This window comes from Corvus moneduloides, chromosome 10 (genome assembly GCF_009650955.1).
Source record: "Corvus moneduloides isolate bCorMon1 chromosome 10, bCorMon1.pri, whole genome shotgun sequence".
NCBI classification, from domain to species: Eukaryota; Metazoa; Chordata; class Aves; order Passeriformes; family Corvidae; genus Corvus; species Corvus moneduloides.
Window position 1 is genome coordinate 17,922,697 of NC_045485.1, and position 27,785 is coordinate 17,950,481.

At 51.8% G+C, this 27,785-nt stretch overlaps 1 protein-coding gene across 1 annotated transcript; it reads left to right on the forward strand.

Annotated features, from left to right (window-relative positions):
- The first annotated feature begins 1,719 nt into the window (after positions 1 to 1,719).
- Positions 1,720 to 27,635, forward strand: MASP1 (mannan binding lectin serine peptidase 1). The gene is given in 13 exon segments (XM_032119932.1): positions 1,720 to 1,755; positions 1,757 to 1,855; positions 1,858 to 1,994; positions 3,969 to 4,194; positions 10,964 to 11,141; positions 11,402 to 11,533; positions 12,010 to 12,206; positions 12,512 to 12,659; positions 13,155 to 13,273; positions 14,124 to 14,202; positions 21,388 to 21,525; positions 22,515 to 22,589; positions 25,057 to 27,635. Coding segments are annotated over 13 exon segments (2,445 nt in total). The 5' UTR covers positions 1,720 to 1,734; the 3' UTR covers positions 25,953 to 27,635.
- The last annotated feature ends 150 nt before the right edge of the window (positions 27,636 to 27,785 follow it).

The following is a 27,785-nucleotide window of genomic DNA, read 5'->3' on the forward strand; positions in this document are numbered from 1 at the left end:
CATGCAGAGCTTCTGTTAACACTTTACATTTCCCAGCCTTGAAGCATAAACACTGACTTTAACCTGAGGTGATCTGTCTTGAAAGAAGCACCAGCAGGCAAAGAAAATCTCACTTCAGAATTAACATTGCCCCTGAATTAGAGAAGCCATTCCAAAAAGTTATAGAAGGCTGCCTTGATGGAAAAACGAATGCATGAAGGACCCACCCTGCAGAACAGGCAGGGAAAAAATAGATCACAGTGTATTCAGGGCTCAGACAAGACCACACTTGCCTTCAAAAATAAATCCTTGCGTTTGACACATTGCTTACATATTAATTAGTTTGATCAGCTTGCCTGGGTGTGTTAGCATGAGTGAGAGCTCATGTGTGCTTAGTGATAAGCTGTTAAAACTTCCCAAATACAGCTACAAATTATGGCAGACTGAGATCTTCCCTGTACTCAGGGCCTTTCTCCTGTTTTTCTGGTGCTTTTCCACCCATATTTTTCTATTTTATTTCACTGTGTCTCTTAGGTACCATTTCTTTCTCAGTGCAAAATGAGAGACTCATGGGAACGAGAGAAGCAGCTTCTGCACGGGAAGCCAAGGAACCATAAACCCCCAAAACACAAAGACAAGAAATGGAAAAAGAAAATTCTACCTTTTTTTCACTCTGTCCCCTTTCCTCCCAGCTTCTCCAGGACTGCTGGAGGGGCAAAGCCCGTGCAGAGGCTGGAGGTACCATCGCCCCTTTAACAGCAGTGCCACAGCCTGACATCAGCGAGCTGTGGAGTCCGGGAGGGCTGGGAGCTGCTGCTCCAGGAGTGGTGCCAGCACATCCCTGTTTCCCTGCCTCTTCCCGGCTCTTGTTTTTGTGTGCCTTTTAACATGCCGCCTGTGTATCCGTGCCTGCCAGTGGATGTCTGCGGGGTTTACATTAACCAGCTCAAGCTGAAGTTGGTAAACAGCTATTAAAGTTTTGCTCCTCATGTGTCCAAGGCGATTTCTGAATGAGGGAGTCGCTTGCATCCTTTGACGTCCTACATGCTATTATTCCTTTATTTGCAGCCCAGATAGATCTTCTTCCCACTTAGCTATGCAGACAGGAGAGTTTGGGTTGGTTTGTGCCTGGCACAGGGAGGGGAGATAAATCTCCTGTGGCTTGGCGGGGAGTGTTCATGTTTTTACCTGTTTCCTGAAAGGGAGGGAATCAGGCTCAAAACCGGGAACTTAAGTGTTTAAAGTTCTCACTCCTGAGCAGAGTCCACATCTAAAGCTGCTCTTTTGCCCTGGGACAAAATACTGAATCCGGCAGTTCCTCAATTCTAGAGGAGGATGCAAATTAGGGCTTGATTTTATTTGGACTGTCACAACTCCAAAGTTTCTTGGAAGCCAGATCCCCATCCCAAACGCTGCTCAGCACTAAGCAGAGATGCTGAAAGCAATTCCCGAGCGCCGATCCCAGCGGCAGCACCGCCACTAAAGCTATTTATCCCCGCACAGGTTTTTTTTTCACACATTCTTGCCTTCTGTTTTTGCTGGAGCCTCAGACCCTATTGAGAGGCAAATTTTTGCCATCTGGCAAAGCAGGCAGTGAGGGGGGAAAAGAGAGAGAGAAAACACAATGTGCATGGGCATACACACACACACACAAAACTCTGGAGATTAGGGAAGACAAAAACTCCGCTGAATGCTGGAGCGCAGGGCAGCCCCGCGGCGGAGAGGAGGGAGAGGCGGGCGGGGAGGAGGGCTCGGATGCGGGCAGGTCTGCCTGCCTGCCTGCTGCCTGCCTGGATGTGGGGAACGGCTGCAGGCACGGGAAGGCGTGACCTGCATGGAAAATGCCAGACAGCTCCAGACGCACACACACATAGGCGCACACACGCTCGCAAATCTCCGGACAGAGATAAGGCGGACAGCGGAGCGCTAGGGAAGAGGCAAAGCCGTCCCCCGCGAGCGAGCCATCAATCCTCCGCACCAAACCCGCCGGGAAACTCTCCCAGCAGCAAAATGAGGTGAGTACCTCCGCGACGGGCTGACCCCGGGCTCCTGCACCCCGTGGTCCCAGGGCACGGCCGAGCAAGGGGGGCCGTCCTGCTGAGGAAGGTTTCTCGATGATGACCGCGGCTCCAGTTCCCGTATCCGTGAGCGAATAAGGCGTTGCTCATGCCCCAGCTTCGTGCCGCAGCCCAGCTTGCACGCCGGCATCCCGGCAAAGGCAAAGGGACATCCTGGCGTGGGCACCGCTCTCCCACGGCCGAGGGGAAAAGGTGCGAGCGAGGACGGACCTGCTGCACGGGCTTCAGGTTTCTGTGCACGCCACGGTCATTTATCACTTTCACATGAGGTTAAGACTTTCCTGTCGTGGGGAAGAAGTTTGACGCTGTTTTGCCTCCCCCGCTTAGGGGAAAGCAGAGCCACACAAGAAAACAGCCTGTTGAAATGGAGGAGGTGATGCCCATTTACACCAGCCCAGCATCCAGCCCCATGTATGTACTGTGACCAGAGGAGTAACAGTTTTTCCCTTCACACATTTTTGTGGTTTCAGAAAAGCTGTCAGAAAAGGGCATGTTCAATCTCACTCTGCTTGAAAGAAAAATCAACCCAAATTTCTCAGCTCCCATTTACTATTCTTTGTAATGAAGAGCTGAGAAAAGTGATGGCACTACACAAATGAACCCCAGAAATTTTCTGCCCTGGTTTTGAAGGAACACAGACAGGTTAAAAATAATTCACTAATGCAGCTTCAATTTCCTCACCGGAATATCTAAATCAAGCCCTGATTTTGAAATCAGGTGTACGTGTGTGTGTGAGTAGTTCCAATGTCTGTTGTACACACCTACAAGCCTTTGCCAGGCCTTAGTGCCTATTTTAGAAATTTTCATCTCTAATGGCTCTTATTTCCTGCACGTTTCTTTTCCTTTGTATGCTCTGCTATGTGTAAAGAGCCTGAGGTCTGCTCCTCTTTCTGGGTCCTATGCAATAGCACAGGCTTTTGTGTTCACACCTCCAGCACGGGTGGTGTTCTCTCCTTGCACAGAGTCTATGCTCCCTTTCATGTCAAATGAAGCTCGAGGCTGGTGGGAAGTCAGCTGGACCACCACAGATTTACCTGTTCTCTCTGTCCTCCTCTGGGATAAACAAGTTGGTAACAAGCTGGGACAAACTCTTCAGGCCGAGATTTTTTAAAAGATGGGTTTGATGACAAAACTCCTCTATGGATCTCAGCCCTTGTGTGCTTCTCCATTTGGAGTGAAAAAAAAGGGAAGAGGAAGAGGAAGAGGAATAAAAATGAAAGAAAAGACAAGACAAGACAAGACAAGACAAGACAAGACAAGACAAGACAAGAAAAGAAAAGAAAAGAAAAGAAAAGAAAAGAAAAAAGAAAAAAGAAAAAAGAAAAAAGAGGAAAGAAAGTAGAGTGTAACATGGTGGGTTGCACTGCTGGGGCCTGGTTCCATCCTTGCCCAGCTGCAAAGATGTGTGCTGTTTATTGAGAGTTAATAATCCCGATTTGGCAGGATGAGGCTAAGCAGTAATAATAATAATAATGATACTTAGCAGTTATTGCCATGATGTTTTCATTAAACCAATTTAGAAAGCATCATTATTTTATTAAGCATCCTTATGTTTATTTTTCCATTAAATGAAGATTTGCCCACCAGAGCTCCAGTAGTTAACGGATGTGCTGCCAATGGCTGCTGCTCCCAGAAGCATGGGAAACACTGAGCTCCTGATGGCACTTCAAGCTGGCTAGGGGCTCTGGAGGTGCCTTTGCATCACATGTGGCACCTGTGGCACCCACCTCTCAAAGGGGCTTTCCCCTCATGGGAGCCACATGCAGCTCCCACCTCCACCTCCCAGGGGCTGCTCATGGTGCCACGGTGCTGCACCTCCTCTCGCAGGATCCACTTGGGAAAGGAGATGAGCCTTCAACAGGTGCTGTCGCTGCCAGAATTTCATTTCATCTCCTCACATGTGTGTTCCAGGTACCCCCTGGCCTGGCCCTTCTGTGCCTTGCTGCTCTGCGTGGCAGATGCCGTGGAGCTGACAGACATGTTTGGGGAGATCCAGTCTCCCAACTTCCCCGACTCCTATCCCAGCGACTCGGAAATGACATGGAACATCTCTGTGCCTGATGGATTTAAAATCAAGCTGTACTTCATGCATTTTGACTTGGAGTCATCCTACCTCTGTGAATACGACTATGTGAAGGTGAGCTGTGAGATCTCAGGGCAGATGGTGGGGTAGACAGCAGAGCTGCTTGGCCAGCTGAGAAAGGGTAGTGCTGGAAAAGCTGGAGACAAGACAGTTTTCCCTCTTTTATTGGGCTCAGGAGTTGTCAGTCCAGTGGACCACAGGGAGAACACAGGTAAGCTGGCAGCATCCATTGGACTTACAGTGAGTGGGACACCAGAGTCAGAGCTTACCCACAGAGGAACAGATTTCTGAAACTATTTCAGCTCCTAATTCTTACTGCACCCAATGGGATTTTCACACCTATGGGCTGATAAAACACCTGTGGCTAAACACCAGCCTGTGCCACTCTGATGCCAGCAAGGAGGGCCCCTGAGCTGGGCACACTTTGTCAGGCCATGGCTGTGGGTGCCTCTTGCAGCCAGCCTGCATTCCTGGCCATGCCTTGTAGGCTCTTGGGACACCCTGTCCAGCCCCACAGGAAGCAAAAGGGAAAGGTTAGACCTGAGCTTGAGGCTGCTGTGCAGGTTTCCAGGGAGCTGTCATGGCTAAAACCTCCAAATATTTCAGTCTGCTTCACTCCTGGGCAGTAACCCACCCAGAACTGTGGTGGCCACACACTGCAGTGCCACAGACCAGCCTTGCCTTTGCACCACAGATTTCTCCAAGCAGGGCTCTCCTTCACATCCAGGACAAGGGGGGCTCTCCACATCTTTGAAAATGGTTAAGTGTGGTGCTTCTGGCAGACCAGCAGCAGCAAGCAGATGCTTTTTAGGGTTGCTTGGCTGAACATACCTTACACCATCACCCAGCAGAAGCTCCACCCTCCCCCTCCTCACAGAGGCAGGTGGAGCTTGCTCCCAGGTCTGCAACCACAGAACTTGGCCCTGGTGCTAGTTGCCAGATAATTGAAATTATTTTTTTATTCTTGCCCTAAGGAAACAAAGCAAACATTTGTGTGTTTTTTCCTCCAGGATCTGTTGCTCCCTGCTTTAATTTCCCCTTTGTGCTGGCACTTACTCTGCTACTAACAGCTCTCACTGAGGTTTGATTAGTTCTTTCTGCTTCTCCTGGATCTTCTCCAAGCACAAGGGCCAGGGACATATATAGAGATATATTGCTTTAAAACCCCAATAAGCTCAAGGAACAGATTTCTTGGAAACTTTCCCCATTCCAAGCTTTACCCCTCCTCCCGCCTTCATCCCCTGCTCTTTTTTCCTTTTTCATAAGGCTCCCTGTTATTTGGCCATGGTGCCAACTTGGCACCACAGTTCTCCCTGCCGCTGGATTTCCATAAGAAGGCGGTATTTTTCACAGGGATTTAGATCTCAGCTGTATAAATTTGCTCAGGGCTCTAACTCAGCTTGCGGAGCCTCTGCCACAGAATTACATTTGAGAAGTGATGAAAATGGATGGATTACGGGAGATCCAGAGGTTACTCTGCTGGGTAAGGGTGCAATCTTGATGCTACTAAACCACTGGCTTAGAAAACATTAAGGACAGCAGTGAATGACTCTGTGGCTGTTTTCCTCCTTGGGTTTGTGTGTCCAGCTCTGTCTGCACCAGTACAAGGTGTAAAAACAGTATCAGCCCACTCTTTGACACAGGCCACAGTGCATGGCTATAGAATGTGACTACAGACCTGGTACATACAGGTGATTCTCTGTAATATTCTGCTGGTCCCAGTGAGGAAGCTCAGAAACACAGGCAGATCTCTGTGTTCCACAGTGCTCAATGGATTCCCCATCTATGAATTTGTACCATTGCTTTCTGAGCTCATGGGTAATTTTAAACTCTGCAACACCACATGCCAGAGAGTTGCACAGGTTAAATATATGATTATATGCCTCTGTGTGTGAGAAGAAACACCTTCTTGCTTGTTCAGGGTCTTCATCATCTTGACTGCCATAAGAAGGTTAAAAAGGGGCTGAGCAGGTGGGGACTCAGCTCAGGACAGGCAAAAAGCCCCTGTGCCCTGGTCTTTGCTTCCCTTGCTCCTTGGCTGCCCACACACCGGAGCTCCAAAGCAGTGTAGAAGCTCATCCCAAGTGGCAAGCTCAGGGTGATCTGAGCTGTAAACTGGCATAGACCTCTGCCTTCGGGGTGGTCTGCAGAAGGGAACAGTTTCCAGAGCTCTGAAACAATGGCTAATTAAAACAATAGCTGTTTATTTATATATGTGCACATGCACGCGTGCGCGTGTGTATATATATAAAAAGAACGTGGCTCCTAAAGAAATGCTCACAGGATGGGAGGCTTGTTTGTGCAAATGGAGATGGCAGAGACGGGGAGTGGCACTTCAGTAAGTAAGAGAGCCAGGAGGAATGGGAGGAACAGCCATCCCCAAAATACCCACCTGGAGAAGCCTCCCATGCAGGTAGAAAACACCAGTCACATGCTGGGAAGCCAAGCTCTGGCCCTCAGCACGTTGGATACAGCCTCTCCTCAGGTTTTGCATGGCTCCTCTCAGCCACCTGCCAGGTTCGTGGGAACAGGGATGGAGCAGCCATCCACCCTGGGCTTACAGCTCCTGCCCTCTGTCATGCTGCTCAGCAGGCTCTGCCCAGCTCATCACTGCCCACAGGGAACTGATTTGGGGGTTCCTCATTTGCAGAGGGTCTCACCATGGTTTGACCCCCTTTCTGGGATCACCCAGCCATGAACACTTTGGCACACAAGTCTCCAGCACTGGCCCAGGACATCCCAAAAGCCACAGCCCTGACCAGGAAATCAGGTTAAGTGACTTGAATAGTGTCACTGAGGAGCATTGTAGCAGAGGCAGGGACTTGGGCGATGCAATCCTGGCTTCTGAGGGGCCTTCATGAGTAAATCCCCAAGTTTATTAGAGGAATAACCTGTTAATGAGGTTTTGCACATCGCTCAGTCAAGCCCTGGAATGAAATCAGCCCCCAAGAGCTTGGCAGCCATCTACAGCAGCTCCTTGACTGGAATGAAGATGGGGGGACACCCTGACAGTGATTGATGAGGCACTGGAGGGGGACATGCAGGACCAGGGAACAAGCTTGGTTTTTCATTCAGGGCAGTGCGTGCCCAGTCTGAGGCTGCAAGAAGGGTGCACAGGACCCATGTACACCTTCCTGTGCTTAAACGAGGGAGAAAAAGCACAAATCAAGGTCTGGCATGAGCTGTGGGTTCAGGAGGAGAGCATCCTCTTTTGGTCTTGCCAGCCAGCCCCAGCCAGGGGATCATTCATTCCCTGGGAGCGTGGGGTCCCAAAAGGAGCACTGAACCCCAGGAGGCAGCTGGAAGGAAGGGAGAGCTCAGGACTTTTCTGCTTGTCTCTCCCCTCCTGGTAGCTCTGTGCAGAGGTGTCTGGTGGCACTGGCCATTCCCCTGTGCCACTGGGGACCAGCTACCCCCAGTGCAGGGAAAGGAGTAGGACCAGTCATGGGAGCAAGCAGCAGCTCCTGCAGGACCCCAGCATCCTGCCTGGGTCTCTTTTCACCCTCAGCCCCTCCAAGGAACAGGCCTTGCCCAGAAATAGGACATGTGGGTGCAGCTGCCATGCGGGAGGACACAGTCTCTGGACACCAAGCTAAATCCACAGGACAGAAAACCAGCCACCCTCCTTTGTCCCCCATGGCAGGGCTGCCACGTGTGTTCTCGCGGAAATTCAGGGCAATTTCATGTTTGCATATGAAAGGACCCGTGATGTATCTTGGGGAGAGGATCTCCAGGAGACTTAGATAGAGGCTTTTGCAGGGGCTGTCGCTGCTTCATTCCCAACAGTGAGTAGCAGCAGCATTGGGGGGAAAAAAAGCCCCGTTGCTCTGGGTGTTGCCTTTTGCCACGCTTTGCGGGGCCGCTCGGCGGGGGCCACTTCATGCCCTGCCCTGGCTCTGAGCATCTCCTGCCCATGTCATGTTCCCAGTGTCTTCAGCCCAGCACTGCGATTTCTCTGCCTAATGAGCCATTTATATATATTACAACTGGTATGTTTGGCCTTCACGAGTCCAATTAGTGCATTCCTGGAGGGCTGGAGAGGGGGGGCGGGTGGCGGCTGTGTTTCCGTATTGCCGACTGCCTGCTCCTCTCCGGCAGCAGACACCAAGCTGCCGGGCCAAATCCCTCTCGGTGTTTCTGGCATTTCGTTAACCCCATGGCTGCAAGAGGCACCTCCGGAACATCAGTGCATCCCCAGCAGCCCATGCCCTGGGGCAGCCCTTTTTCCTGCCAGCCAGGGCATCCCAGCTCCTGCCCCGAAGGGCGGAAATCAGGGTGGGGCAGAGAGGGGCCCCACAGCCTGGGACACCCGTTCGCCACAGCACCAGCCAAAATGCAGAGGGACAGGGCAACAGTCAGGGAGGAACTCCAATCTGCCTCCATCCAGAAGGGCAGAAGTCATAATGAGGGACTGAGGATACAAGAAGAAACAGAGAAGACAGCAGGAGACACTGGCAAGGATAAATTTAAGGCACAAGGGTGTCACTATATTTTATTTTTCAAAGGAGGATTCTTTCAGCGTATTTTTATAGGGAATTTCTCTGTGGCAATTGATATTTCCCTCAGGGACACATCTTCTCTAGTGAAAACGTCGACATCGTGACCCGAGAGGGAGAAACTCCAAACAAACAACCAGGATTTAATTACCAGCCTGCTCGCTGGATGTAAATGATCTACAAAAAAGTATACAGTCCCCAGCAGAAGCAGCAAATATTAACCAGGGATGATGACCTCTCTGTTTAGTTTACTGCTGAAGGGCTGCCTCTGCTCCCTGTGGCTCGGGGCATGGGACCCGTCTCAGATAAGGGGCTGTGATACCTCCAGTGAGGAAAGCACAGCTCTCCAGGGCCCCATCCTGCCGCTCCCGGGCTGTATCCAGGGATGCTGGGGGCAGCGTTGGGGCTGGCCCCATGGCTGGAGCATCCTCGAGATGAGACACAGGGCACCGGGAAGACTTTCCCGCACTTCAGGAATGCTGTGCTCCAGGTCCTGCGCTCTCTGGGGCTGAGGAAGAGCGATGGGAGCTCACACGGTGGCTGCTGAGTCCTGGCAGAGGTGACAGCCACCAGCCCCACACAGAGCAGCTGGCTGGAAATTCCTCCTTCCCACAGATTTCCTTAAGAAAAAGCATTTTCTGTGGAAGAGGCTGTGTCCTGTGTGCTGGCATGGCCAAGTCTGAACGACAGGGCTGAAATGCCTTTTTCCTTCACTTTTGGTGATGGCACTCCTGTTTTTCAGTCTGAAACAGTATTTCATCTCAAAACAATCTTTCAGATTTAAAAGCAATTCTAAAGCACCACAGTATATTTCAAACGGATTGAAACCAGATGGAGCACAAATTACTTGTTTTCTTTTTTTGCCCCAGAATGCTGTTACAAAAAATAAAAAAATTCAATTGGGTTTTTGTCCCCAAAGCAGGGTGCGTGTTTTTTCTTGAAATTCCCAAAATTTATCATCGGAAAGTGTCTCTCTTTTCTGGCCAGCTCCAGCTTGTATGAGAGGATGGAAAATATCTGGAGGCAATGTCAAGGCATGCTGAGTTGCCATTTCCATGTTGGCTTTCCCTGGTGTGAACGAGTTTCCGCCTGTTTGTTCAGCTCTGGGAAATTTCCCTTTCAGCCCCAGACCCTCCCCAGCAGGCACATCCTGAGGGTCTCTAGGTGACAGGGATGGAGTCAGAGAAGGGTCTCACCTTGCTGAGGCCAAGCCAGCTGGGGACAGCATTCCAACACCTCCAGGACCCCATGGGCCCCGAGCAGATGACTGTTTTCCCCAGGAATGTGCTGGGGGGGTGCTGGGGGGCTGCAGACTTCATCACAGCCTCTATAGCGGTGGCTTGGCATGAGCGGTGGCAGGCTGGCTGGTGGTGTCCATCACATTCCTCTGCCGAGGCTTATTCATATTCAAATCCCCTGGGGCAAAGCAGGCAGGGTGCTGGGAACTGCCTGGGAGAGGTCGTGGTTGGGACAGGGGTTGGGATGGGATGTGTAGGAGAAGGAGATGGATCAATGCAGGAGAAAATGGTGAGGAAAAAGGAAAGGAGGAGGTTTCCAGGGAAAATTGGAAGTTTTCCTGCAGGGATTACAGTACTTTAAGGCACAGATAAGGCTGTGTTTTAAAGGGATGTACATAGAGAATACTGAGTATGCTGATACAAAAACGGGGCACCCTGGCACATCACTCCCCTTCCTCAGCCCTCGGGATGTGTGGTCAGAGTCCCAGCAGTGCCTGGAACCACAGGTCTGGAGCCAGACAGAGAGCCTGGGTGGCAGGGACAGGACCAAGCTTGTCCAAAGGCAGCCCAGGGGACAGAAACAAATTACAGCTGCTGCTTTGAGCTGATGCAAAACCAATAGGCTGGGACTCCTCTAGGCTCCTCACGCAGATGCTGCTATGTGGATCAGTGTTTGAGCCATGGAAAGAGGTGAGGGGAAGCATCTCAGGTACCAACAGCTCTGACTGGGAATGACACAGCTCAGGGCCAATTTTCACACCCCTTCTTCTGCACCACCTCCCCATGTCCCTACCCACCTCCCAAATGGGCTCCAACCCTGCATCCTCCCCTTACACCCCCCAGCTCTTCCCTACATCCTGGATGCTACCTGCTCTCAGCATCTGCTTCAGAGGTGCCTCCAGGCAGAGCAGGCAGACCTGAGTCCCTGTGTCCCAAGGAGACACTGGTGAGTCCTGACAGGGGACAGGCTGGGCAAGCACAGGCAGAGGTGTGAGCTCCTGGATACAGAGGATGACTCCAGTCCCAGCCTGACCACCCCAGGGAACACACAGCAGGCTCTCTGGGCTCACCCTTTCTTTCTGCTAACAGATTGAAACTGAGGACCAGGAGCTGGCAACCTTCTGTGGCAGGGAGACGACGGACACAGAGCAGGCTCCAGGACAGCAAGTGATCCTGTCCCCAGGGCCCTATATGGGGCTCACCTTCAGGTCTGACTTCTCCAATGAGGAACGCTTCACCGGCTTCGATGCCCATTACACCGCCGTGGGTGAGCAGCATCTGAGCCTGCAGGGCCAGCCTGTAGGACAGGGTAGCAAACTTGTAACGATCACAGTCCAGGTCAGCCTTGGGTTCCCTGGCAAAAGAAGAACTCCTGTGCAGCCCTTGGGCCATGTGGGACTCACTGGGTGCCCATGTGACCCACCACATAGGATAACAGATTTCTCAGTGTAGTGGCAAATGTCCCCACGGGAAGTGACGTGTGGAGAGCTGCAGGGTGACCTGCCTTCCTTGTTATCTCCGTTCTAGATGTGGATGAGTGCCTGGAGAAGAGTGATGAGGAGCTGGCTTGTGACCACTACTGCCACAACTACATTGGCGGGTACTACTGCTCCTGCAGGTTCGGCTACATCCTCCACTCCGACAACAGGACTTGCAAAGGTACCACAGGCACAGCCCAGACACAGGGATGGGCACACAGAGGGTCCCTGAGTAATCTCTGAAAAGGGCCTACCAAACACAAGCAAAACAGCCCTTTTTTGCTCCCAGGAGGGATGAGGTGCCTCTTCCCCTAGAAATCAGTAGTCTGGGACTCCTTCTCCCAGGGGCTGTGCTTCTCAGCTAAGCTCTAGAGACCTCCTCAAGTCAGAGAAATTAAAAGGTTTAGTCCCTGCTCTGAATCTGTATTGTAGATTAGCTGGGACTAGCCCTCAGCCCAGGGCTTCTGTGCCATGGGCATATTTGGAAGTTGGCTGTGTGAGATTCTCCTTCCATGGACACATATTTGGGATCCATGCACCAATATGTGGAATCCATGGATCACCTAACAGACCCCACTCCACTGGGAGGATTCCTGAGTATGGTCAGGGCTGGAACATGACTGCCAGGGCCCTGACAGAGCCATGGCTGTGTTTCAGTGGAGTGCAGTGACAACCTCTACACCCAGAGGAATGGGGTGATCACCAGCGCCGACTTCCCCAGCCCCTACCCCAAGAGCTCGGACTGCCTGTACCGGATTGAGCTGGAGGAGGGTTTCTTCATCACCCTGAACTTTGAGGACAGTTTTGATGTGGAAGACCACCCCGAAGTGACCTGTCCATATGACCACATCAAGGTGAGCTGGGCTCTGCACACTCCTCCTCTCTCACTCGTCTTTTGCGTCCCCAGTGCCCTGGTGATGGGATCAAAATCACCCCAGTCTAAACAGGGGTGATGGAATCAGCAGGAGCTCTGTGCTCTGTTGAACCCTGTGTCTTATCACATCTGCTTGGGACCCTTTTAGCCAACAGTGACCCTCTTTCTGTTTACATCCCCCCAACACATGGTGTTAGAACCCCACTGACCCCACTGCAGGCTCATCCTTTGCCCTCAGGGATCAAAGAGCCCTTTCAAACCACCCACTCATCTTTGCCTCGGCAGATCAAAGCAGGCCAAAAGGAGTTTGGACCTTTCTGTGGAGAAAAGTCCCCAGGACGCATTGAAACCCAAACCAACAGCGTGCAGATCCGCTTCCACAGTGACAACTCTGGAGAGAACAGGGGCTGGAAATTGTCGTACACAGCAATTGGTAATTACTGCTGCTTTCCTCTGTTTGCTGGGCTTGGGAATGGGAAGGGCTTTATAAAGCCTGCAGGTGGACACCATGAGTTTGGTGGTCCATGACTCTGTCTCCAGAAAGGATCTGTTTCAGAAATCACAAGAGGAGAGACATAAAACAACACAGAGCCCTCCTTCCAAAGGGTTCTTTTTTCCCTACAACAACTGGGCTCTGAAACAAGACCACATTGCAAAGCAGAGCAATTTTGGGCAGGATAATTGCACAAGCTACTGTTATTAACTCCCAGATTTGTAATGCTCAAAGCCAGAGAATTACAGACTGAAGGAAAGACCTGGAGCCTCCATGCCTTCTAGAAGAGCCTGGCTGAGCCATGCCAGTGTAGACTAAGAGTAAAAGCAAGGCAGAGATGCTCAGGTTCTGCTACGTGGGCTGTGTGGAAGAGCTGGGACTTTGCATGTGCTCCATTTATTCCTCTGTTTATCTTCATTTGCTTTTTATTCGAAGGAAACCCATGCCCACTGGTGCAACCTCCAATCAATGGGAAAATTGAGCCTTCTCAAGCCAAGTACACCTTCAAAGACCAGGTTGTCATCAGCTGCAACACTGGATACAAAGTGCTGAAGGTAGGGATTGATGACATGGAGATGGGAATATGGGTAAGAAGAAGAGAATAGTTCCTCTGAAAGCCATTGCATCTCTGGGAGAGTGAACACAATCACACACCATCCTCACCCCCTTCCCAGGGGCAAGGAAAACACCTCCTGTGAGAGCCAACACCTTTCCTTTCCAAAGACACAGAGGAAAAGAGGAGATGGCACTTTTCTGAGCCACCCTCTCAGCATCCCTCCGGAGCCAGCAAGGTCATAGAATATCAGGCCCAGCACCTCTGCCAGAGAAAAAATCAGCAAAAGCCCTGAGGGAGCTGCCAGGGCTCTGCCTGCCCCCCATCTCAGTGGGCACTGTCTCAGCAGCCCTTCAGAGGCCAGCCTCCACTGACTGGGAGGTCCTCAGGGACTTGGGGACAGCTTCAGCGAGTCAAGAGGGGCAAGATTTTGGCAGGCTCTCTCTGGGAAACAGCTGAGAACCACAGGGAGCGTGGCTGACTCACAGGGTGGCTGTCTTCCCTCCAAGCCAGTAGCCCATTTTGACTTCCAGCACGGACTTATGTATTTCTCTGATCTCCTCCCAGTTCCATTCTTCACGCAGAGCTGCCTCCTTACCCATCCCATCATTTACAACAGGAATAAATTACTCCAGTTCTTTGGCTTTCAGCGTGCCACTTGCTGGCAACAAGAAAACTCCTGAAGTTTTTCATTATGATTTTATTGCAATTTTTAGCTAAAAAAGTCCTCTTCCAGGGGATGTTGGATATGACTTGACTAAATCACTAAGAAATTCCTTTTTTATTGAGAGATTTATTTCTTTGCCTTGAACATTGATAGGGTTTTTTTTCCTTTGGTACCTTCTGCACAGGATAACGTGGAAAGCGACTCCTTCCAGATCGAGTGTCTGAAGGACGGCACATGGAGTAACAAGATCCCTATCTGCAAAAGTAAGGACGCCCTTCCCTACCCTGCCAATGTCCTTTTCCTGCTAAAATCATTTCATGCTAGCGGGAGCTGCCCTGCCAGAGTGGAGTTCCTTACTCAGAGACATGAACCCAGCCAGAGAGGCTACGTAACCCTGCAAAGCTCTTTTGGCTTGTTCTTGGATAACATAACGGGGCTCAGGCCAAATGCCACAAGCAGGAGATCGGTGCTTTTATTTAGATTACTCATGTAACTTGATTTGTGAGCCACTTTGCTGTCTCCCTGTCAAAGAAAGAGTAAGCCTGACTCTTGAGAACTGCATCTGTCAGAAAAACCTGGGACGATGTGGGATAATCTAGTTCCTGGTCCAAATTTCCTTCCCAATGGAGGCTATTAAGATGCAGGGCATTAGAGAGGTTCCAGGTACTAGCCTAAACTGGGAACTGCTCAGATAAGTGAGAGGGGAGAGAAAACTGTGCAAATATTTACAGCCCATAAAATGGGAGAAAAGGGGAGAAGAAAAGAAATGCCATTTGAAAGGACAGGTGATCATTTGAATCATCTCTCTTTCATCTAACCCAGCTCTTCTCTCAGCTCAGGCTTGGGAGATGTACCTGACCACACCTTTTCCCTTTCTCCCAAACCTCTCAGCACTCAAGGAGGCTCTCACTGCTGCTCAGTGCTGTAAGGCTGGCACAGAGAGTAGAAAAGCAGCAAACGTGGTCAGAGATTGTCCCAGGTCCTTCCAGGAGAGGCAAGAGGGAATGCTTTCCAGGGGTGTTGGGATCCAGGCTCTCCTCATCTGGGCAGACTCTTTTAATAATATTGTGTATCTTACCTTAGAAGAAAAAGTATTTCTGGAGTTTTAGTTCATGTTTTCTCAAGCCAAATGGAAATTGGGAGGCTCTCAGACTTGCTAAATAGATTAATATCTGAAAGGGCTCCTTTAAAACTGTGGGGTCAGTGATGCCTCTGCCCTACTGCGGATCTCCCCACTCCTACACTCTCACTACCACAGTTTCCCATTGATTTTATCCAGCTTGAACAGTGATCAGATAAATATTTGCATCGTCTAAAAATTAGAACAAAATTAGGTAAATACTTTTAATACCAAAAAGAATTATTTTTTTGAGAAAATTGAAATTATTACCTGCATTGTTCCAGCTGGGCTGGAACTGATCCCTTCTTGTGTAATATGACTCACCACACTAAATTTCTAAGGCCTTTTTGGAAAGCCAAGAAGCCCCTAAATGGACAATTTAGGCCTCCAGACTGCAAAGACTCCCACCTCCCCGGGATGTCTGTGAGAGGCAGGGCACAAACAATGCAGAAAATAGAAAACTTCTCAGCAAAGTGGATAAAATCCAATTCCATAGCCTGGAGAGGCTAAACAGAAACCTGTGAAGCTTCTCCCAGCCGCTGCCCCCAGGTTGCCCTGGCTGAGCAGAGCGAGGGGGTCCCCAGCACGGCCACGGCTCTGCTGGCACCCACGGCACCCTGGCACGGCTCACTGGGAGCTCATTAACGATTTCTGGTGTTTTAGGGGCTGGGTTTCCTGCATGTCTCTCTCTGCTCATCTACTAATTGGGCTTTCTCTCTCTGCTCTCCTCCTTCCCCTCTGCTTTTGGTGCAGCTGCAGATAGAGCCGACAACCAGACAGAGGGAAGAGCCGGCTCGGAGCAAGTGGCCGCGTGAAGCTGGCGCTGGCCATGCCGCCCCGACGGGCAGCCTGTCTCGATGCCCCTCTGCTCTGTCCAGTACCCAGGGCCGGTTCCCTTTCCACTGGCCTGGCTGCCAAATCCATCTCTGTGGCTTGTCTAACCGGCATGGCACTCTTAACCCCTACGCCTGGTGCTTTCTTAACTCCGTCTCGAGAAGGGTGAAGGAGACTGGCGTCGAGCCCCCCTTTCCCACTGACACGCTGCCCCACGGGAAGGGGGCCCAGCTGGCCCCAGCGCTGCTGCCTGGGGACCAAGTGATCCTGCTGGCTCCCAGGTTCTGCATCCCTCCCGCTCCACTCGGACTCCTGGGCCACCTCGGCCCCCCTCCAAGTTGGCCCTGCAAGGATTGCAGCACAGCTGCCCGGTTGGTTGGTTGGTTGGTGGGTTGGATTCAGTCTCACACTGTCCTTCCTCAGTGGCCCAGCATCGCAAATAAGAAACACTCCTTCCTCTCCTCTCTCCAAGAGTCTTGGTGCCTTTCAGACCCTCCCGATAGGGAGGCCTGGAGGATGGGTTGGCCAGCCCTTTCCTGCAGGCACCGAGCCCTGGTACCAACACAGGGGGATGGATTTTCCTCCACTTCCCCTTTGCTGCCCTCGGCTGGCCTGGCAGAGGTGAGGATGGACTGGTCTCAGGATGACTGCAGCTGAAGGAGGTCAGAGCCTGGTATCTGGCCCTGTTCTCATCCCCAGGAATCATGGGCATGCACCCTGTACTCCCTAGGGCATTGGAGGCTTCACTAGGAGGATATTGGGATGTGGACCAAAGGCTGGGAGCGGAGGAGGAAGAGGAGGTGTGTTTTGGGGAGGTCGGTCCACTTCTGGTCCTACAAAGACAGAGATGCTAAATGGCCCCTTTCCTGAGGGAAAACTCTAGAAGGGCTCACTGAACAAAGGTCCTCCCCTCACCCTTTCAGCAGGACTTGCAACACTGGTGCAGCAGCACCTCTGTACAAGAGCCCATTCTCCAGGAATCAGGCCTGCTCAGGTCTGAGGGACAAACAGGGGGGAGATGGGCTGTGAGGGACAGTGAATGCTATCCTGCAGCCATAAACAACCACAGAGTAGAGGTGCAAGCCAGGATGGTCCCCCGACATTCAATCCCTCTTTCCTGCAAGGAAGCAGGTATCCAGAGTCTCCACCAAGCCTGCCTGCACCCACACACTCATCGCATCACTTGCTGTCTCTACAGAAAGTTGAAGGGATCCTGGTAAATGGTGAGCTGCAGTATTTTGCCATAAACCAGGCTTTTTTCACCCAAGCAACCGGGCAATCCTGAGCAGTGATACATATCCCTGGCTTCAGCTACTGCATCTAGTGAATTCTCTTTTTGTTAGCCTGGATCAGTTAGGACTGTTGTTCTCATCCCCTTTGCATCCTGGAGCACATGGAAACCAATAGACCTCACATCATCCCTGATCCACAGGACCTGCTTTCTGCAAAGGCACCATTTCCCTACTCAACTCCTCATCCTAAACATAGCAGAACCCAGCTCCACAGCACTACATTTCTTGGCAGGATCAGACCCTGGTTCCTGCCCTCCACTGGAGCAGGTCGCCCAGGATGGGGTAGGGGGAGGCTGCACAGCATCACATGGCAGGGAGGCTAATCTCCAAGGAGGTGACTCCTGGATTTGGCAGATGAACCCTCTCACAGCCTGGGATCCTCCCTGGTGTGTTTGGTACAAACCCAATACCACAGACAAGGTGGGGGGAGAGGCTGGGCAGAACACTCTGAGGGATCATGGGGAGGAAGGGGATCATGGACAGGCCATGGGGAAGGGCAATGGCACCCCAAAACTCTTCTCCCTCCATCAGACCCTGAGTCAACACCAGGGATGGGTGAAGCAGATTGTAGCGGGTTGAGTTCGAAACCGGGCGGAAACACCAATTAAATGTAGTGGTTTTGATTCAAAATATCCATTATTTACTTATTTTTCTTCTGTGAGATAAGAATTAGGAGAAAAGCAAAGCAGGCACAAACCTTAAACAGTTGCAGTACAATGAAAGAGCTTTATTACTAACAGAATTAAAAGTAAAGAGAAAACAACAAAACAAAATTAAAGTAAATTCCCCCCCCCCCCCTTTCCAGCACTTCTCTCCTTTTATCCAGCTCACACAAGGGATAACAGAACATGGGATGTTAGTCAGTGTTGCAGTTCTTGAAAAGTCTTTTCTCTTATGCTCAAGGAAGAAAGGGTTTTCCTTCAGTTGCACGTGGTTCCCAAACTGCTACCAACAGCACACCCGCCCGGAAACAAACAGTCTGCTGTGTGTAGAACATCTCTCCCATGAAGAATTTCACAGTTCTTTCATACTACAAAACATGGGCCATCACATGGGGTTATTCATCTTTTTAAGGATAAGTTATTTTGGCCTGCACACAGAGGCTTTTCTTCGCCACAAGTCTCTAACAGCCTCTCACTACTTCTATATAGCCTGACATAGGCACTCTTCACAAACTTCATAGGCACACGAGGATACTCCATCCCCCCATGTTCTTCAAATGGATTAAAGAGACAAACAGTTTGTGGTATTACGGTTTCTTACCACGGCATGCAAGAAGGTTTCTTTTAAGCTGCGCGCCAGAATCGCGGCACCGCCCTCTTCTCTCCTGTCGCCATTTCCAGCTCCGTCCCACGTGACTCACTTCTCTTTCTCTGACTCTGAAACCGCCATGTTGAAGGGTGTTCTTGTTCGGGCTTGACGGTGGAGAAAGCCTCGCTCCCTCTGTGCTGCTGGCTGCACGGTGTCCTCTTCAGTTCAGCACGAAGTGTGCTGGCTGCAGACAGGAGGCTCGGCCGGCTCCCGCTGGCTCCGCCGGCTCCGCATGGAGAGGAGAGGGACCCGCCTGTTCCCAGAAGCCACGCTGGATGGGTTTAGCTGTGAGCAGTCCATGGCTGGTTTGAGCTGCCTGCGGCTCTGGGACAGTCCCCCCCAGCGACCCAGGGTCCGTGCCGTGGTGCTGAGAAAGGGGGAAAGGGGCAGTGGCCCCGGCCCGGCCCAGCGGGGCCGGGAGGCTCGGAGCCCCCCCCACCTTCCAGCAGGCGAGCTCCGACCAAAAGGGGAAGTCCCGCCTTTCTGTGCGGTTTAAATATGTAAATTGTGAGAAGCGTAATTGGTCTTAAAGACTGTCCATCAACTCAGGGTCAACCCAACACATTCCACCCCTCGCTTCTCAAAATTTACATATCCAAAAGTTACTTAAAATAGCAAAACCAGAGCTAAAAGAAAACAAATTCCATAAACCTCCACCCCTAGAATTTTTACTACTACTACAAAGCAAATTTCTTCTATTATTCTACTTAATGTTATAACTTTCTACTTGCTCTGCTTATTATTTTCTCCTAATTAATCTTCATCTCACAGCGCTCATTAATTGCCCGCATTCTCCACCATTGATGTAGCGGGTTGAGTTCGAAACCGGGCGGAAACACCAATTAAATGTAGTGGTTTTGATTCAAAATATCCATTATTTACTTATTTTTCTTCTGTGAGATAAGAATTAGGAGAAAAGCAAAGCAGGCACAAACCTTAAACAGTTGCAGTACAATGAAAGAGCTTTATTACTAACAGAATTAAAAGTAAAGAGAAAACAACAAAACAAAATTAAAGTAAATTCCCCCCCCCCCCCCTTTCCAGCACTTCTCTCCTTTTATCCAGCTCACACAAGGGATAACAGAACATGGGATGTTAGTCAGTGTTGCAGTTCTTGAAAAGTCTTTTCTCTTATGCTCAAGGAAGAAAGGGTTTTCCTTCAGTTGCACGTGGTTCCCAAACTGCTACCAACAGCACACCCGCCCGGAAACAAACAGTCTGCTGTGTGTAGAACATCTCTCCCATGAAGAATTTCACAGTTCTTTCATACTACAAAACATGGGCCATCACATGGGGTTATTCATCTTTTTAAGGATAAGTTATTTTGGCCTGCACACAGAGGCTTTTCTTCGCCACAAGTCTCTAACAGCCTCTCACTACTTCTATATAGCCTGACATAGGCACTCTTCACAAACTTCATAGGCACACGAGGATACTCCATCCCCCCATGTTCTTCAAATGGATTAAAGAGACAAACAGTTTGTGGTATTACGGTTTCTTACCACGGCATGCAAGAAGGTTTCTTTTAAGCTGCGCGCCAGAATCGCGGCACCGCCCTCTTCTCTCCTGTCGCCATTTCCAGCTCCGTCCCACGTGACTCACTTCTCTTTCTCTGACTCTGAAACCGCCATGTTGAAGGGTGTTCTTGTTCGGGCTTGACGGTGGAGAAAGCCTCGCTCCCTCTGTGCTGCTGGCTGCACGGTGTCCTCTTCAGTTCAGCACGAAGTGTGCTGGCTGCAGACAGGAGGCTCGGCCGGCTCCCGCTGGCTCCGCCGGCTCCGCATGGAGAGGAGAGGGACCCGCCTGTTCCCAGAAGCCACGCTGGATGGGTTTAGCTGTGAGCAGTCCATGGCTGGTTTGAGCTGCCTGCGGCTCTGGGACAGTCCCCCCCAGCGACCCAGGGTCCGTGCCGTGGTGCTGAGAAAGGGGGAAAGGGGCAGTGGCCCCGGCCCGGCCCAGCGGGGCCGGGAGGCTCGGAGCCCCCCCCACCTTCCAGCAGGCGAGCTCCGACCAAAAGGGGAAGTCCCGCCTTTCTGTGCGGTTTAAATATGTAAATTGTGAGAAGCGTAATTGGTCTTAAAGACTGTCCATCAACTCAGGGTCAACCCAACACACAGATCCAACCCTGCTGATGTCTTGGGGGATGGAGCAGGTTTGGTCTCAGCCACATGCACCGGCCTCATCCCTGCCTGCACACCAGCCAAGCCACACTCTCAATGTCCTTCATCTCCTGCAGTCAAAGGACAGCCAGGACCAAGGGTTGTTCCACCTGATCTGGAAATGCTCATCAGCACTGTTTGCTGAGCAAGACCAGAGCAGGAAGGACAGGGCTGTGCTCTCAGCAAAGCCTTGTGCATAGAGGAGCACCCCTGATGCACAGCTGGTGAATCACTGCCTGCCTCTCCCTGCCCACTTCTACAATGTGAAGACACACTCTGGGACCATCTCAAAACAGACCTAACCTGCCAGAGCAGGCTTCTTCCCCTCTCATTGGTATAGCAGAGATCTTGCACTACATGGAGGGGCTCCCAGCACTGGGGTCTCCACCAGTGAGAGGGGTGTTGGTCACACAGCCTGTGGGTGGGACATCCTGCTGGTGTTCCATGGTGCCACTCACATGCTCTCACATGTGCAGGGTGGCCGTGGGAGGGTTTCACAGTGCCAGGCTGCCCTGCCAGGACAGAGCCTTCTGCTGCCACCTGAGTCCATGTCAGGATGTGCCTCCTGCAGTGCCGTAGAGAAAAGGGATACAAGCATACATACAGGCCCTTGGTCTGCCCCACAAGACCACTGTCCCATGCCAAAGCCCAGCACTGCCTGCCTGCTGGCTGGCTGAACACCCAGGGTTCAACCACCACAGGGTTCAACCCCCCTTCTGTGTTGGCTTTCAGTTGCTGACTGCAAAGCACCGCCGGAGCTGGAGCACGGCTTTGTCACCTTCTCCACCAGGAACAACCTGACCACCTACCAAGCAGCCATCCAGTACCACTGCCAGCACCCCTACTACCACATGGCCCCCAACAGCACCGGTGAGCAATGGGGCCAGGCCACATCCCCATGGCACAGGGAGGGTGGGCACACGGGATGCAACTGGGGGGAGCTTGGGATGGCAGCTCCAGGGTGTTCTGCAAACAGCAGGCTGTGGATGTAGCCTACTCATACCAAACCCTGTGTCTGCCCTGCCTGGACTGTCAGACTGGACAAATCCTGCTCCACAACGAGGTAGGATGGAGTTTGCCCTGCTGGCTGCTTTGCCTGAGTGTTTCACGGCCTCAGCAGAGCAATGTGGGTATTTTGCATTCTGCCAGCTTACCCTGCCATCTGCTCCCTGCAGACTATGAAATTTTCTGAGTCTCTGTGAAAGGAGCTGCTGCTGGAGAGAGCACCAGGTCCAGCAGCCTCAGAAAGGGCTCTGCAAGGCTCCTCATACCAAATGTTCAGCGTAGACAAAGCTGAGCAGATAGCAGTGGGATCATATCACTCTGAGCTTTTCCTGCCATCCCCCTTGGTCCACAACCGCAGAAAAACCACAAGGTGGTTTATCAAGCACCACAGGTCTCTGTACCCCTCAGACCCAGTTCTGGGCTGTAGAAAGGGTGCATACACAGCCTAGCCCTTCTTCCTTCTCCTCCCTCAGCAAGCAAAGCCAAAAGAATTCCTCGCATTCTTGTCTCCTTGTTTGTATCTCCCTGCACATGGTCCCAGCATCCCGTATGAATTAGCAGAATGGGCATTGGCAGCATTTTTATGTGGAGGCAGCTGCCAGCAGAGACTGAGGCCATAGCACAGCCCTGCAGACAGCTCAAGGCAATGAAACTGAGGATGGAGACATGTCCCTGTATGGGGGCAGGGCTATCATGGCCCCCCTGGCAATGGAGCACAGAGGGCATTAAAAGGGAGGTCACCTCCTGCTCTGAAAGGTTCAAAGGGCCCTGACAGCTGGACAAGGTCTCCTCACTGGAAAGGACAATCCCTCATGCCAGGACCAGAGCCCAGCTAACACTTTGCTCTCTTTCAGCCACCTACACATGTGATGCATCGGGGCAGTGGAGGAGCGAGGAGCTGGGGACAAAGCTGCCATCCTGCCGACCAGGTACTGCTGCTGGGGTGGCTGGTTCCTGCAGGGAGGGGTGCAGAGCAGGGACATGCAGGGAGGGGATGCTGCCGTGCAGGAACTGTGCTCCTGGTGACAGTGCCACACGCCTCAGCTACACATATCCAGGTGCCACAATGCATGGCCAGGAGGGCGGTTGGGACAGAGGCTTCCTGCTATCCCAGCAGGCCCAGACGGTCAGGTTGCAGTGGTGGCACGGGGGTCACAGCCATCCCAGCTGTCAGGGCTCCCCAAGCTCCCTACTCCAGCACACAAGCAAACCAGCAGCCCACTGGCCATGTTCAGCCCCCAGCATCCCTGGAGATGGCTTTAGCCAAGGGCAGAGCATTACCTGGCTATCAGCTCCTCTTGGCAGTGTGTACACATCCAGTAGCAATTATCACCTCTTCAAGCCTTGCAGAAAAACCAAACTGCATTACAAGGAAGGAAACATCCCAAGTCTTTGAGCAGTGGCAGAAATGTTTGCAGCCAGCAAGTTTCCAGGCCAGGCGCCCGCTCAGGATTAAACAACAGTCTCTGGGACAATTTCTGGCCATAGCCAAGCATGAGGCCAGGCTGACTGGCACGTCACGGGCCTGGAGGCAGTTTGGGTGTGGATTTCGATGGGTTGTGCAGGGATGGCTCTCCAGAGAGGTGCAGGGATCCAGCTGCCGTGCAGCAGCTGCAGATGCAACCACCCTGGTGTTCAGACACTGGCCCAGTCCCATGGAGGGTATCTGCTCTCCAGCCATGCTGAGCCACTGCAAGGCTAGAAGAAGGACTCCTAAGATTCCCTGCATCTCACAAAACTCCCAGACCAGGGCTGTGGCTGCTCTTGTTGTGGCAGCTGCTCTCTGCATCTCTGCTTGATGTTTCAGCCTGAACTAATTTGAGCTGGGAGCATACAGGGACAGCTTTGGGGCCAGAGCTGCTTTCATGGGCCATTTCCAGGCCTTGTGATTAGTGACAGGAGTCAGAGAGACTTCAGGAAAATGGAAAATCCCAGAGAGAGGGTGACGCTCTCCTGAGATCGGCATCTGCAGGCAGCAGCTGGCCAGCTGCTCTTCAGATCTTCCCCTATGTCTCACGCACCTCCCCATCAATAGGAACCTTTCTTCCAGGCCACTCCATGCCTGCCTCTGCCATTAGTGGGAGCATTTACAGCCTGGTCAGCATTTTTGATATGTAATTTAATAGAATAAATATTTGGCTGGATGCACTTCCTCTAAAAGCATCTCCCTGGGACAGCCGTCGGCTTCGGTGCAGCAGAGCAGCTGGGCTGGGACAGAGGAATTCTTTTCCTGAGCATGTTTTCTATTCCTTTCAGCACTGGGAAGGACAGGGGTACGGAGCACATGCAGAGACACATTCACCATATTCCCTTCCTACTAGAGTTGCATTTTTCCTAGAGACAGACCCCAGCCTCAACAAATCCACATCAGCAGCTCCCTGTGCTCCTGCACTGGTTCCAAGACCAATTCTCGCCTTGATCCCATCACTCTAAGGGGTCAGGTTTGTGAGGCTTTGCATCCTCCCCTCACAGCACAGGTGGCATTGAGTCAGAGTCCCAGCACTTTCCATGGAGGACCTCAGAGGAAGGAGACCAGCACCTGAGTTGCTGTGATTTGGGACTCTTCCAGATGTCGGACAAGCCCAAACAGGCTCCCACAACCTCCCAGTGACATCAGCATCCCCAAGCCACCTGGGAGTCCCCCTCCACAGTGCTGCCATAGGCAGGAATCAGCCCCACCACCAACAGTCATGTCCCAAGGGACAGGATTGTCCCTCCCCACTCTGTCCAACCTCTTAGAGCCACCTTCAGCACCCTGAGCCCCTCATTTTCCTAACACTGTGCCTGGATAAAGTTCCTGGAAGCAAACCAGGCACCATGTTAGGGCTCTTCAGGCATTCATTCTGGGTCTGTTGAAGAGCTGAGCAGAGAGGTTCTGGTTTGGCTGCCAGAATTGTGGGTGATGAGATGCAGGAGGAAAGCCCATGGTGCTAGGCAACATCCCATGGCCAAGCCTTCTCCAGCCACAGCAGCTCCAGGAGGGCAAATGCCATGGCTGTGAGAACACAGACCTCATGACAGGTCTCAGAGTGTGGGGTGAGACTGGGCTGATGTCAAGCTCCAGTCCTCCCACCATCATTCCCCTGGGTCTCTCGGCACACTGAGCAGGAGCCAGGCAAGCGCCTAAAAGGTCTGGGAAGGGCTGGGTGAGCTCACAGGTCACACAGTGAGGCTATAGGATTACTCATTTGGCCTTTCTGCTTTTGAAGTGGTGTAGATCCAGCCAAATCACTCCAGAAACTGAAAATGGAAAGAAAAACAAAACCAAAAAAGACAAAAGAGAGTATTTGGTTGGAAGATAAGCAGTTATGTGTCATAATCTACAGGGATACCCCTTTTCATTTGTTCCCTAGATAAATAAGCTGGAAGTAACTGTCCTGTCCCTTCTGTCCCCAGTGTGTGGCCAGCCGGCTCGTCCTCTGCCTGGGATCATCAAGCGCATCATTGGCGGGCGGAACGCGGAACCCGGCTTCTTCCCCTGGCAGGCCCTGATTGTGGTGGAGGACATGTCCCGGGTGCCCAATGACAAATGGTTTGGCAGCGGGGCCCTGCTCTCAGAGTCCTGGGTGCTGACGGCCGCCCACGTGCTCCGGTCCCAGCGGCGGGACAAGACCGTCATCCCCGTCTCCAAGGAGCACGTCACCATCTATCTGGCCCTTCATGATGTGAGGAACAAGATGGAAGCTGTCAACAGGACGGTGGAGAGGATCATCCTCCATGAGGAGTTTGACATCCAGAACTACAACCACGACATCGCCCTGGTCAAGCTAAAGGAGAAGGTGACCATGGGGAAGTACGTCATGCCTGTCTGCCTGCCCCAGTTTGAGCACGAGCTGGAGGGGCCTCACCCCAACACGCTGGGGCTAGTGGCTGGCTGGGGGATCTCCAACCCCAACATCACGGTGGACGAGATCATCAGCTCGGGCATGAGGACCCTGTCTGACATCCTGCAGTATGTCAAACTGCCCGTGGTGCTGCACGCCGAGTGCAAGACCAGCTACGAGTCACGCTCAGGCAACTACAGCGTGACCGAGAACATGTTCTGTGCCGGCTATTATGAGGGGGGGAAGGACACTTGTTTAGGAGACAGCGGGGGAGCCTTCGTCATCCAGGACCCAGGAACACGGAGGTGGGTGGCCCAAGGGCTGGTCTCATGGGGTGGCCCAGAGGAGTGTGGCAGCAAGCAGGTGTACGGTGTGTACACCAAGGTCTCTAACTATGTGGACTGGGTGGAGCAGAAAACAGGCTCCTCAGAGAGGTGGACATTTCTGGACCCAGAGCTGGAGAGATGAGTGACTAAGCAGCCTGCTGCCACCGCGGCTCCCTTTCTTGTTGTTGTTGTTATTGTCTAATGTGCTCCAGACTTGGGTCTTTCGCAAGCAATAGCCACGATACTCCACGCACGCCAAGCCCTTGCCAGGTCATTTGTTTCGCTTGGTCCCGCATCCCTTCGCTTGTGTTCTTAGGAAATGCTTGCTAGGGAGCTGGAGGGAGGGGGCGAAGGACAAGATTTCAGCTGGTGTCCTCCGCATGTGCTGCCCATCTGCAAACCTCACCCACGCTCCAGGGAGCCTCCCTCCAAGCCAGGAAAAAGGCACAGCAATTGAGGCAGTGTTTCCCTGACACCAAAGCTTTGTGCCGCACACAGGGAATTGCCCCCACCCCCAGGACTCTCTAGCCAGATCTGTCCATCAGAAGATGCAACTACAGAGCTTCAGAGCCGATGGACAGTGCAGGAAACTCATGTGGGCAGGACTGGGACTCACAGGTTCCCACACTGGGGAACTCCTTTTCTGTGCAAGGAGTAGTAAGAGTCCTGGGGGTTTGCCATTATTTTTATAAGCAAATAAACATCCCTTCCTGGTGGCATCTCAGATGATGCCCACCTGGCCCCAAGGATGTGAGAATGCATCCACATTTAGCCTGAAACTTCAGCCATGGCTGCCAAGACATCACCAGCCCAGACGGGATACCTGTATCCCACCATGTGGGATAAGTGACCCACAGAGGACACGAGGACACGGAGCAGAGTTTGGATTCAGCATCACCCTCACCTCCAGCCACAAAAATTTCTCCAATCTTCTATCATCTCAAGCCCTCTTCAGTCCCACACCCAGATTAGCTCTGTGGTTTCCAGCCACAGCAGACCTCCCAAGGAAACTTTTCCAACATGAGACAGCTTCACAGTGGCTGTATCTAAGCAATACTTATTTTCAGCAGAATCATTTCATTTAAAACAGCCTTCCTTGGCTTTCACTTCTTTCTCAGGGGCCTGGTTAGTCTTGCATGAGAGTTTATTCATTCTTCCAAGAACCTAGTCCCTTTTAACTGCTTTTGAGACCACTGATTTAGCTGATTTACAGGTTACCAATGGTGTTCAGTGTTTGTTCATGGCTCTTGTGGCCTATTGCACGTGTCCAAGTCATTCTAGACTGACTCAAACCCACCTAACACACCAGAAGTATTCATATCTCCCCAGCTTACCTCCATGGCCCATGCAGACAAGTCCCAACAAGGAGCTAGGTCAGGTGAGCTGACCTTCCTTCAGCAGGGACACCTTCTCCTTCACTTGCCAGCAAAGCCCACCTATAGCTGTAAGCAACATGCAAAAATTGCCTGCTGTGCTCTCTGCATGCCTGTAGCCTCCTTCAGGCCTCTCTTTCTCCTCCTCCTCCTCCTTTGGTTTTGCCATGAAAGGAAGAAGCCAACAGTGGATGAGCCACTCTGACATTTTGCTATCATCCAAAAAGCCATTTGTAGACCTGGTAGAGGAGCAGAAGGCCTAAGGAAGGTTAAACTTGCAGATACACTATGAACTGTACTCTTGGCTGTGTCATGTAGTTACTACAAGGTATTTTTTAATATATATGTATTTCTTTTTTTTATATTACATTCTGTAAAATATCTGGTGTCATGTAAGGATGGTTCTCTCAGTCTTCCTCCTGAGAACAAAATAAAACTTTTGTATGTACAGAGCTTGTGCCCTGTGGCTTTTATTCCAAGAGGAACACGGTCAAGACTGGTTGCTGATGTCTGCCATGCACGCCTGCACTCCCAGGAGAATCCTCACACCATCCCTCACTCTGACAGCTGCTCAGCCATGGCCTGTGCAGCCTCTTGGGCTG